Source organism: Chaetura pelagica, unplaced genomic scaffold (assembly GCF_000747805.2).
Source record: "Chaetura pelagica isolate M959 unplaced genomic scaffold, ChaPel_1.0 scaffold139, whole genome shotgun sequence".
Lineage (NCBI taxonomy): Eukaryota > Metazoa > Chordata > Aves > Apodiformes > Apodidae > Chaetura > Chaetura pelagica.
The window spans coordinates 1,874,887-1,887,896 of record NW_009970717.1 but is presented as its reverse complement, the minus strand read 5'-3'; the positions used below and the strand labels follow the sequence as shown (position 1 = coordinate 1,887,896).

General features: G+C 35.7%; 1 protein-coding gene across 2 annotated transcripts in view; it reads right to left on the bottom strand.

Moving 5' to 3' along the window:
• Positions 1-576: 576 nt before the first annotated feature.
• The window catches only part of NAE1 (NEDD8 activating enzyme E1 subunit 1), a 15,474-nt gene continuing 3,040 nt past the window's right edge, over positions 577-13,010 (bottom strand). The window contains exons 2-20 of one of the 2 annotated variants that reach the window (XM_010006177.1): positions 12,312-12,415; positions 12,159-12,240; positions 11,215-11,245; positions 10,588-10,659; positions 10,207-10,286; positions 9,203-9,312; positions 8,754-8,863; positions 8,126-8,188; positions 7,813-7,876; positions 6,713-6,804; positions 5,838-5,897; positions 5,616-5,749; positions 4,793-4,868; positions 4,435-4,474; positions 3,329-3,415; positions 2,389-2,481; positions 1,868-1,982; positions 1,744-1,793; positions 577-686 (exon numbers count right to left, since the gene is read on the bottom strand). In XM_010006177.1, coding sequence (XP_010004479.1) covers positions 577-686; positions 1,744-1,793; positions 1,868-1,982; positions 2,389-2,481; positions 3,329-3,415; positions 4,435-4,474; positions 4,793-4,868; positions 5,616-5,749; positions 5,838-5,897; positions 6,713-6,804; positions 7,813-7,876; positions 8,126-8,188; positions 8,754-8,863; positions 9,203-9,312; positions 10,207-10,286; positions 10,588-10,659; positions 11,215-11,245; positions 12,159-12,240; positions 12,312-12,415 — 1,573 coding nt within the window. The remainder of the gene's footprint in view (positions 687-1,743; positions 1,794-1,867; positions 1,983-2,388; positions 2,482-3,328; positions 3,416-4,434; positions 4,475-4,792; positions 4,869-5,615; positions 5,750-5,837; positions 5,898-6,712; positions 6,805-7,812; positions 7,877-8,125; positions 8,189-8,753; positions 8,864-9,202; positions 9,313-10,206; positions 10,287-10,587; positions 10,660-11,214; positions 11,246-12,158; positions 12,241-12,311; positions 12,416-13,010) is intronic. The other variant, XM_010006178.1, reaches the window with a different exon arrangement.

Genomic DNA, 13,010 nt, shown 5'->3' with positions numbered 1-13,010 from the left:
GCCGGTGCCTCGAGCCGCCCCTGGGCCCCGTGCCCCCCGTGCCCCCCGGCTGCAGCACCACCCGAACTGCAACTTGCATCACCCGGCAGAGGGCGCACGAAAGACAGCGGGATACATAGAGCTGGAAGATTCAAGCCCTGATACACACTGGAGCTCAGTAAAAGGCAGAGCAGCTTTCCCTCACACTACTTACAGCTGAACACTCACACCATCACAGTTACATTGACCTTCTTCAGCCTTTTGCAAGTCGTTCCCCCTCCTCAGTTTTAAGAGTAGCTTTTATGAAAAAAAATTCAGTTCTGCTGCAAACCAGGCAAGCCCACTGGTAAATGCAACTCACCCTGCCCCAGAGCAGCTGCTGCTTCCCTTTCAAAGCTGAATCAGAAAGTTCTAGATTTAAAAAAACAATTTCAGGATTTGGTATGATTTTATTTGTCCTCAGGAAAAAAGAAAAGGTAGTTACAAATAAAGGAACTTTTAATATGCAGTAATACAGAACAGTCCAGACAGTGGCAGAACACCACAGTGGTTACAGAACGCAGCAGCACCTGGTGGCAACAAAGGTGAGATTGTTACCTACAGCTGGAAAGTCGCTGAAGTCTGTGACATTCCACTGTAAATATAGGTGTTATTAAAAATTACAAACTGCCCTGTAATGACTTTGATAATCTCCTGTGCAGCAGCTCCTATAAAAGAAAGTTAAAAAAAAAAAACCAGAAAGAACAACAAACAAAACAGACAGCAGTTAGCAGGCCATACTTAAAAAACAATGTTTTTATCTACACCTTATTACACTGGGATTATTTGGAAAACACCTGATACAACTTCTAGGAGGAAAAAAATGCCTTTCAGTACTCAAAAGAGTACAAAAGAGACTCAGAAAGCTGTTCCTTCAAAAGTTAGCTTTACACACACTTTGCTGTATATACTTTCTCTGTCTGTATACATGTACACACACGGAGTAAAAATGCGTGAGCAGATGGACGTGTGCAAGTTGTGACCTCTCTATGAAATTGAGAAGTTCAATTTAAAAAAATAAACTGTAAAATAAATTGAAGGGTCACTTCACTGATCCTTTTGTGTTCTCCTGTAGTATGAAATATCCTGTAATTTCTTCCCAATTTTTATCTAGGGCACTGCACATACCAAATTTCACTCAATCAGAAAAAAATTCCCACATCCACGGACTATTTAATATATAATTATCTTCAGCACTGCATGAAGCCAAATAAAGAAGCTAAGTTAATGGATAGACAGACAGATAGATTCTGAGCATTCACTAAAACAAATGTAATTTTCATAATACCCAGAGCCTGAATTAAGGTAAGCAATCAAAGCTATTTCTATTAAATAGATACTTAACATAAGTCTATTCTGTTAAAGCAAAGTGTGCATCGTGTTAATTTTAGTATTACTACAATTATTCCCTTTTTGTAAAACAAAGCCTCTTTCAAGCTCTTCATTTTTAAACACATTTTTAAGCTACTAAAATAGATTATTTTTAAAGTTAATTTGATTTCTTTTCCTGGCTTTAAACCTTTGCTGTATCCACTTTTTCTACACACTGTAAGAGGTCACACATCTCAAGAAGGAAGGGGGCGATTTTGTTCTAATACTATCTGTGATTACAGCCCTTGCTCTGACAATATAAAGCAATTGAAACAGTGGATAATCTGACCCAAGTATGTACTACATTAGGTTAATTTGTCTGTATGGACTTCAGAAATAGAGCAGCATTCCTACCTCCCATGAAGGCAGCAATGGCATGTGGCTCTGCAGCTCCATAGCGACAGCTGGATAGCAAAGCAACAGTCAGTATTTTCAGGGCAGTTTTACAACAACGTGACTCTTAAGATGCAGTACTTACAACTCATGAACGTAGTCATCTTTCACCACCACAGACAACCCATGTTCTTGTAAGAAGCCAGTAAGGCATGATTTTAGTTTTCCAATATCATCTTCTACCTGATAGTTATAGACACCTGAAAAATAAGTCAATGGTTTAATCACAGAACTGTAACACCATACTCACAGTTAATGGGCATAAACAGCAGCACAAGGAGTTTAGTTTTCAGAAAAGCTGATACTAAATACTAGACTAATAATAACTGAATATTCTATTGATGCTACTCACAATAATGACAAATTACAGCACAGCTGAACTGATGCATAATCCATACAACCCATTTTAGTGGTATCAATTCAGATAAATTGCTTCAGTTCCCAAAAAGAAAGAATTCTCTTTAATTTTCACATTTAAAAAATTATGTTAATATAGGAACAAACCCAAAACTAATGTTGTATTAGTAGCTTATGATCAGTATTATAGTAACTATTGGATCTTTATATTTTGTTTGATCATGTCAAGTAACTCTGGTATTAACATACCTGGGTATCTACCATGCTGCTTATAAAATCTATCTACAGCCCGCAGCATCAAGTACAACACCACTTCACTGTCTGGATTATCCATACTGGAAACTGCAAACAGCAGAAGAACTGGTTAGCTGGTGTATGACAAAACCATACAGCATGTATTTGATACAAATTGCTTAGTGAAGGAAGATATTCACACTTCAACTCTGATAGCTGCTGAAACACTACATGCGATATTCCTGAGTTATAATTCTGGGATTTTAAATGCATGCTCATATTTAACTGTAATGACTGTAAATATAAAACAAGATTTAAATCACTTGACATACAGTTCATCCGTCCAAATAAATATTAACTACTACCAAAATGACAGGGCATATTACCAGCTAATTCAAGGAGCTTTCACTTTTAAGTATTATGGCATGTATAAATACAAATAATCAGGGGACTTGTGGAAGCTTACTTGAAACAAACTTTTAATCAAAGTATTTCCAGTTTCTTTTTTTTTAATTTATGAAGGTTAAAAAAATTAAAATGCAACATTAAGTAACTAGTTCACTAGTTCACATACTGAAAAGAAACTGAGAGGGGCCAAGACAATTATTCTTGTACCTTTGGTCAGGTGAAAGCACCTTTCCAGCTCTGTCAGAGGTAACTGAGGTACAGAAATTACAGATGATTTTGAAGTATTGTTTTATTTATGTGCTCTCAAAAATAAAATGTGAAAGGAAAAATACAAACCTTAAACATGCATCAATCTCTAAGGTAATTTTTGAACTTTCAAAAATCAAACTGAATTCAACATTCTAGACTTAAAAAAAAAAAAAACAACTTCTAGTTGATGCTGAATTACAAAGCTGCATAATGAAACAGAACATAGAATTATTTTTTATCACAAAACCATTCCAAGTTGAAAATGCAATTAAAGTATGTGCCAAAAAGGAGTACTCACTGATCTCATCCTTGTTAAAAGTGTTTAAGCCATATTCTTCAGAGAGAGACCTAGACCGCACCACCCGGAGAAAAGCAGAGTTGTTGCCTAAGCAGAGGGTGCAGAAAATAATTACTTACTTGAATGTGTCACCAATTTCTAAATCTTTCCAAGTCTGCATCTCTGATGTGTTAAACTTAACAGACTAAATTTAACTTATAATGCTTTTTTTGTTTCTTCCTGTAGCTTACATTAATAAAATCTATTAGATTACATTTAGGTCTATGATCACAAGTACTTCAGTGAAACACTTCATGCTTATTTATTTCTAGAATATAAATGTTTCTGCAATGTTTAGTTAACAGCTCACATCATGTGTAGCTCTTCTACACCAATTCATCAATCACAGCTTCATCTTTTCCTCTTCCATGCTGTAAATAAACATGGGTTCTTTTCATATTCTGCTACACCTACCTGTCTCAGACATCCTCACTTAATAATCTAAGATTATAACAATGAGTGGGAAAAGGTTCTTCTCCATTATCATTGCTGTGAAACAACCCACTGTGCAGCTACTAGCTAGCACTCAAAAATGAGGTGCTGCAAGGGTCTCTAGCCTCCCAGCAAATGATGGATCAATGCAGGGGCTGCGTGCTCCTGGCTACATGCTTATAGGAAAACTTTCCAGTTGCAAGGAGACTTAGTAAGGCTGCTGTGGACATGTAGACATACCCAGAACAGACATAACCTAAAGTGCCATCAACACTACTACTCACTGCATCCCTGTTTTATATTTTCAGACTACCAGAAGTTGAAAGAGCCTGAACTCTCTGAACTCAGTATCACAGAATGGGCAAGAAGGATTAAGTACTAACTGCAGGAAGTAGAGGACATCTACTACCTGTTGTTTCAACCTGCAAAAGTATCACATCTTTTAAAAGCCAGTCTTTATACATCAACTATTGAATATCTGTTAATCCCACTGAAGATAAGGAATGGAACTGCTAAGCACTTACTTGAAAAAATTCAAGTATTAAGCTACTGATTAAGACCTACACCATCACTCAAAAGTTTTTGATTATCTGATCATTTGCCTAGACACAGTAACAGAATGCAAGCATACTCACAAAACAATTTTAATTCTCTCTCCGAAATAGATTCGGGTGCCTAAAAGAGAGAATATACTAATTCCAGTACATACAGTGACCAGAGAATTCGTATTTTTAGAGATATTCAAACATTCATTGTGAACAACTAGCCATTCTTGCAAAAGAAAAAAGGTACCTTAAATTGTTAAAAATATATCCCGATGCCTTTTACTTTTATAGGACCAAACAAAAAGTAATAAATTAAACAGACCACAGATATTAAATGTCATTAGTACTTAAGCCTTTTCATGTCTGTAACTTGTGAATCCTTTCTGTATAGAATGTCAGGGGGAAAAGAAATTCTATCCTGTCAGAATGGCCATACATTTGTAATTACCTTGCCTAGGGATTGTAACAATTTAGCAGCATGGTTACCCACAGCAGAAATATCCTTCTTTGCTTTTTCACGGTACCTGTTAATAAAACATAAGTGTTAATAATCACAGCATAAAGCCATGAATCTCACAGTAAAGAACATTCTGTTTTGTATTATAAAGACAAAACATAAGCCATATGAATGGAAGTGAGCTACAAGGCTACAAATGCACTTACCACCTCCCTGTGTGACTGTTCAGCACAGCTAAGCTCTTCACTGAACCTGTGCTTAATAACTACATGCATAACAGTTTTCTAGGAACCAGTTAAAGTTAAAATGAGCATTTGCAGCTCATTTTCATTGACACCCTTCCTTACCTACCAAACAATTATCTTGAAAGAATAGTCATTAGAATCAAGTATTTAGAATTAATTACCTAGGAAACTAGAATCTCTGTATCCTGGCTAATACATATATTGAGGAGAAAAAACCCAAGGCTCTGTTTAAGCAACAATTTGCTTTGGACAGCAGTAGCTGGACTATGGGATATACTATGGATAGAAAGGACTTCACTAGATCTGCAACTAAGAAAAGTGATCATGTAGTACCCAGCTTTAGGAAACTGGGATAAACTGAAGGCTCAGGCCCTAGTTCCAAACAGCAGATAACATCCCTATATGAAGCAGATAGTTCCAGGCTGCTGTGCTTCCCACACCCTGCCTCACTCTAGCCCTACACTTACTTTTTTGGTTTTTGAATACAGGAATTGATGTACTTTGTGAGATATTAAGTCATGACCATTTACTACCATTAGCAACTATTATAGAAAAAATGGTGTACTTACACATTTTGTAATTTGATAAATTTATTGGAGTCTGCTATCATATCAGGAATAGTGCCACGGACAGGCAAGCTTCCTTGCCCCTCATTTGCCACAAATTCTTTCACAGCTCGAGCCAAAATCCAAAAGGAGGGTGACTGCAAATGCAGAAGGGAAAGTCACGTACAAAAATGTTACTTATGATGCTTTTCCAACATTTAATTCTTACTCTTAGTTACTCATTACCTGCTCTGTGAGGTTTATGCAGCAATCATCATTAAAAATCTCTTCAATGCATCTTGGAACCTATAAAAAAAAAAATTAACTGGGTTTGTATTTACTTGAATTTCCATTTCAGCAAGGATCAGCACAAGTCAAATAAAAATGGAATGTAATCTAGAAAGAATGCAGAACCTGCTTTTATCCCATGTAGCTTTTGCAACTTGCCAAGGATGAGTGATGAAGGAAATCAGAGGTCAATTCTAAACCATGAGTTACTACTTCAGGATTGCTTTAAAAAAAATTAAAATTTCACTTGTAATGTTTTTAAGCTTGATCAGTTTATGAAAGGAATTCCACAAAATGTTCTTCAAGAGGAAAATACTGAATTTGCTGAGTCAAAGGTTCCTTGCAGCACTTCATTCCTATACAGAAAAAATACTAAAGCAAGAGGTTCCAGCATAGCACTTGAACAATGCTTTTTGAAACTCCCGTTAGCCATTTATTTAAATCAGACATTATCCACACCAGTGACTACTAACTCTTCTACTAATTATACCAAGGACTTCACAGTAAGAAAGTCTGATACTGTCAAACACACAAAAACACTATGAACAAACTCTGGTGACTTACTCATTCTATACTTGAATTCAACTCTTGAGGAAGGAAATGTAGCTTTCTTGCACAAGGAAATAAAAGAATTTCCCTAAGCTATAGTGGCACTTAGTGTAAGTCTATTTTACCACATTATTTCAATTTTTTAAATCATACTAATATTGTTCTACCTAAACATAAACACTGCAAATAGAATTCTTGTCCTGAAAGTTCATAGCATGTTCAGGACAAATGAGGTCGTTGAAATTTCTTTGATTTTGCTTTTGTCATATAAATGTTTATTTTACCTCTGTAGTATTTAATGCTGTGTTCACATTTTTTATAGCTTCTTCAAAGTTTTCCTCATCTTCTGGGGTCCCATTTTCATTCTTTAAGATACCTTAATTTAAAAAAAAAAAAAAAAAAGACACATTCCCCTGAATTACATCTCATCATGTACACCTTACCAACAGAGCAGATTGGCTTTGGATGTATTTGTGGTATAATAACTAGGTGGTAAAAAACTGAATTACCAGTAAGATGTACTAACAAAACTAACTACGTATACATTCTTCCTACAATTAATTTTTATTAATTTTCCCGTGATGTTAAATAGAAGTTACTTATCACAAAAATATCAGTTGATTAGTGCAAGAAAGAGTAAAGTTTAATAATCACTAAAGTAATGCAGACGGTGGCAAAAACCCAATTTATCTCTTGGTAAAAGCCAATTATCTCTCCTTCCCATCCCCAGTCACGTTTTGTTGGGTTCTTTTGGTCAATTATGGCAAAGGTAATTAGTACAGATCAGATCAGTTTCCCAACCCAACCTGGGGATAAAGATGACAGAATGACTCAGGTCAGCTTTAATGAGGAAATAAAAATTCAGTTAATGGTTTTATTCTACAATATATCAAGATGTATTTCTAGTTCTTAAAAGCACCTCATTAATTTTTGCACCTGCAAAAAGTATTTGATTGAAACAACTAAAAGAAATTATCTGTTCACTTACTGGCTGCAGTGCATTTCTCTCTCTCTAGACTAGTTATTTAGAGCTACAGTGATTACCAACAGTTCGGTGGGTCAACTGACCAACCAAAAACTCGCAATTAACAACCATTTCAGTGTCAAAAGCCAGTTGCGTCCCTCTTGGTTACATTTTCCATATTAAATATCAACATTCCACTTAAGGCCTCTCCTCCCACCCAGATCAAAACATACCCTTTATCTTAAACAGTACACAGTAAGAAACACTGTGGAACTGCATTTATAAGCAAATCACTGTATAAAACAATAATTTAGCAGAAGAACCAAACTGTATATGCCACAGAACTTCTGATTATTTTTCAGGTATCACCTTATGTATTTCTGCCAGTGTGAATAAGTGACTCCTCAGACATATTATTACCTTGCCGAATCAGTTGTCTGAAGGCTTCTTTTTCTTTGTAACTCTTGGGCAACTGACCACTTCTCTAAGTTTAAAAACACAAAAACATTTTGTCTTGAAAACAGCTACGACTAACCTCATTGTGTTCAGACTGCTGAAGTCTGTCACCGTTCACATGCATTCACTTTTCTTTCAATTACTAATTTTATTATTTCACCTGCTTTTCTTTGTGTTAAGACACCGCCAAAGTAATAATCTAGTTTGTAAAAGATATTGCTAAAGTAATAACAACAAAAAATAATAAACTGATGACTTATGTATTTTTGCAATATACCTCGTTGAACCACTTTGTTAGATACTTGGCTACAATCACAATCCACGGAGTGTGACTATGGTCCTGTAATTGAACAGCAGAGAAAAAGAGACAAATTTAAAAACTATTTTCAATGTAAACTCCTAACGCCTCTTCCACTACTGTAAAAACACAGGATATATTTCAGACTTTGATTCAGAAACCACATTCCCTAGTAGAACAAATTATCAAATAATTACTCCTTTACTCAAAAAAAAAAAAAAAAAATGGCTGACCCAATTCTCCAATACTTTTCTGGAGGGGAACTTAAATGTTACACACCAATAGCCACTCTGCAAAAGCTCTGCAACAGCAAGTAATCACAAAAATAATACAAAAGAGGGGGTGATGGGGAATAAATCTAACAAAAGATCAAGTTGTCCAAGAATACTCTCTACTTCCCAAGACCCCCACCTGCTTAAGATTTAAATACAAACTGTAACATTCAGGGCAGGGGCCAAAAACCGGGCTTCATGACTAGTTCTACAATTGCCTCTGCTCAGATGAGTGTCAGCACCAAAAACCATTGTCCTCCAAGAGTCATTTTCATAGAATTCCTGTTTTATGTCTGCGTCTGTCTTGGAGCACATAGTGCAAACCACATACCAACCTTTCTGTCCATACGATCCAAGTCATAAGACTGAATGTGTTCCCTCAGTTCTGGAAATGGCTTGTCCAGTCTCAGATCTTCCAAAGCATTGTCAGGATGAGATTCAACAACTATGAAAAAAATTACGCAATGCATTTAAGGCTTATGTCCAGCCTTCAGAACAGAGCTACACACCAAATACAGCGCAACATAAGCTCGTTTAACTGCTTGATTCTCAAAATAAGCTTTTGTGTAACTTAACTTTAATGTCAGAATAATCTCCCATTTTACTATTTATTACAGTCTGTAATAACTATGCACTCCTCAAAGAACGCTCCTGGTGATAATATAAAACCTAAATAGTAAATACATCACAAGATAAAAAAACCAACAAACAAACCTCAAAGTGATATTACATATTGGAGCTTTAAACCTTTTAGAAAAGTCTTTATCTCAAAAAATTCTCTAACCTGTATGTTCTTTAATAATGACTCTCATATAACCAACTAGACCATAAGTCCTGCAGACAAGCAAAGGAATGCTAGAATTCCAGAGAAGTTCTGCCAAGCGCAGCAATGTACTGTGAAGAAAAACAGATGGGGTTTTTTTCAGCTGTACAAGAGGACAACACATAACTACAAAGCTAACTTTTATACTCTAAGTCACTTGTGAAAGAGAAGCTTTCTATGAGAGAACTCTAATACTATCATGATTCTAAGCCCATATAAGGTGATTAATTTTATATGTGAATTTACAGTAGATTAGAAATATATTTATCTATTAGCATACTTGTATTTAAATCCATCCTCCCACATGCTCCAAATATCAACTAAACAAAACACTTCTATGAGTTGTGAAAGAAAAAAATAATTACATTTCTGTGTTGCACAAACAGAACTTCCAGCAGGAGCAATTCCAATCAGAGGTTTTTGAACAGCACACAAGTAGTACCTTTAGTCACAAACCCCTGCCAGGGAATCCCTACTTACAGGGGGAGGAAAGTTGGCTCTTACTTCTTTAAGAGATGGTACCTCTAGCTCCCCTCCAAGAAGGGGAAAGGGACATACATATAAAGTAAAAAAGGCAGTTCCTTATAAAAGCAATATTTAACTATTCATGCACACATGGGTAAAATGGACAAACCTATACAAACTATAAAATAAGAGTTATCTTAGCTCCTATTATCTATTAGATTTTACATAACAACAATATTTGTTACAGCTACTTTGGACCAGAAACAACTTTCACTACAAAAAGTACTTGACATAGACAAATACACCTGAAGAGAGCCCCAGGAGTCAGGCACAGGTCTGAAAGAGATCTTAAAAGTACCTATTAAAAGATGAGTAGAAAAATGTCATCATAATAATGACACAGTTCTGTTTTGCTTAAGTTTTCCTGCACCAATATGCCTGCAGTTGAAACCTGCTCTTACAACTGAATGAAAACAAACAAACTCTACGTGATTCTTTACCTTTCTGGTAATTGTGTTGCAACCACTAAGTTAAACCGATTAAAAAAGGAAGGGTCATTGTCTAGAAGTTTCTCCGGACTCTAAATAGCAGAGAAAAAATTTAAAATATTAGGAAACACTGTGAAAGTTTCTGAAAACACAGCAAGTGTGTTCAGTGTTTACATGTAAAAGTGTTAAGTGAAAGCTACAAAATTATGAAGTTATAGCAAAATATTTTAAAATATATAAATTGACTGCAAAAAAATGAAGATCTTACTCCTTAAGTATTGTTTTATCATTAAGCTACTTAAACTGCAACATTACAAAGACAACACAATTATTATTTCAAACTTCTATCACATTGTGTAACAAGAAGCTTACAACTAATTTAGGAAAACTAACCTCTTCAACAAAGTTTCCAGAAACATCATTATTCAATTCTTGCAAGAGCTCTGTGGCACTCTGGGCACGATTCTGTTTCAGACCAATCAAAATAATGTTTTAGTTCTTGAAATTTAATTTCTATAGTATATCAGTACTATATATGCTGCATGCTAAATACAAGATCCCATGAGAAGCCAGATTTCTTATTTCAAACCTCAGTTATCTGAAGAAAATATAAAACCCTTAACAGGTACTTGTTTGAGATAATTTTTAGTAACACAATTTAAAAAATAAGATTTATACTACAGCTATTTATTTATTTCCAGGAGTTACCTATCCCTTTTGTCCTCTCCTTTTTTTTTGTTTTTTTTCCCCCCCATCTACCTCTCTACTCTTCAACCACATTCTCTTCTATCTTGTACTTTCAAACATTTTCTTAACCATACCCCATTCATTTCTTCCATTAAACTTGACAGAGTTAAGCCTATCTTCTCACTTAAGAGCCACTTAAAAGTAAATACAGGGACTTTTGTCAAAGACTACATAGAATTTAACCTATACATGCATGTTTTTAGCATTACTTATGCTGCTAGATTTGAGTATTTACTCAGTACTTTCATCCTTTCCACACATCTATCACCTTACCTGACCAATATGGCTTTTTTGTAGAAAGAAACTGAAAAGGAGACAACAAGAAGAGTTACATGTGAAGTGGTAATTGAAGAAAAAGAACATTAAAACTACATTTTGTACTTCAGTTCATGCTTCTGACTCTCCTACACAAGAGCTCCCCCTTAAATTTGAATTTCTTCTCCCCACCACTACAATCTTTTCCCTTGTGATTAGTTCCTTAAGGAAACTTGCCAATGCTTGAGCCGCAAATCTGAAAAAACAAGACATGCCAAACTCCCCTAGAATCCAGGATCATCCTGCAGATTCTTATTCACTAGGCTAACTGAAGACCCATCAGTACTAATTTCTTCATGTAATGGAATACACTTCCCCCCCTCCCATAGCCCTGCAAGTAGACAGATATTTGTAGGCATCTACCTGAACCATAAGAGAATATGACCTACACTTAGTAAACAAATAATTTTAATAGGATTTGTAAAGAGTTTCTTATCCTTTCCCCCCCCCAGTCTTACAAAGCTATGAAACCTAACAAAAAGCTATTAGTCACAGTTTCACAATGACAAACTAATGAAGAGTAAGCTATTTTCATAACCAAAATTACAGAAAATACATTTAGCCATGCTGAAAAGCAAGTAAATCTTGCTTTTTCGTATCTCAAGAGTACAGCAAACAAGTTATTTTAAAATATGTGCATATTGATAAATCACTGCCTTCATAGACTTGATCTGTGAAGCAAAGAGACCTACAAGATACAAAACCAGCAACTAAACCAGCAAAAAAATTTAGCAGCTAATATCAAAATGATCATGCACTCTGTTCACACCACAAACATGCAAAACCAAAAAAGACTTGGAGAAACAAGAATTTTGCAGGATTTCTTATCAAGTATAGCGATGGAACTACTTATGAAATGCTGTTACTTATCAATTTGTTCCAGAAACCAGTAACAAACCTACTTATTTCCAACATCTTCTCCAGAGACCTGATTCCCATCAACGATTGTAAATGAACCGATTCCTTGAGAAAAAAAAAGAATTCCTATGAATAAGCAGACATTATGAAAAGATCAGATACACTACAAAGAAAGGACAGAAAAGGTACCTACTTACCTGGCAGCACTAAATTTTTTAGTATTTCAGTTCCTGTTGCTGTTGCATTTATCACACAAACATGGGCAGATTCTAGAGCTTCTTGTCCATGGTCACCCCACAACCTGTATTGAGGCAAAAACAAAAGCCTTCTGAAATAATTTCAAATCAGATTGTAAAGCAAATATACAGAAATAAATAAACAATCACAACTGGAAGCCAGCATACTGCTAATTCACTGCAGAGGGGGGCTAAATCGCACTAACCAAAATGAGCTTTCCTTAACAAAACTTAACTGTGACAAACTTGAAACTTTCCAAAGAGCAACCTAATTTTACTGACAATTCATTTATCCATCTTTACACTCTACACTGTATCAATGCACACACCTTTTTCTGGTTGTTGGTTTTTTTTTTAAGTCAGCACAGGTTGAAACACTCCCTACACAAACTTTGTCCTCAAACTCCATGTTCTCTCTTCCATAAGTTTTATTTAAAATAGTACATTTTCATTTGTTTTATGATACAAGCCACTAAAACGCACAAGCACAGGGAAATCGCGCGTGGCGAGTTTAGTAACGTACAAATAAAACACTCGGCTATAAGAGCCCCCTGGTCCCACCCAGTTCTGCTCTCCTTCGGGCACAGCGCCCTGTTAAGGCTTTCAAACTCAGGCAAGCAAGTGAACCCCCACCCACGCCAAACACCGCCCGGCTGCAGC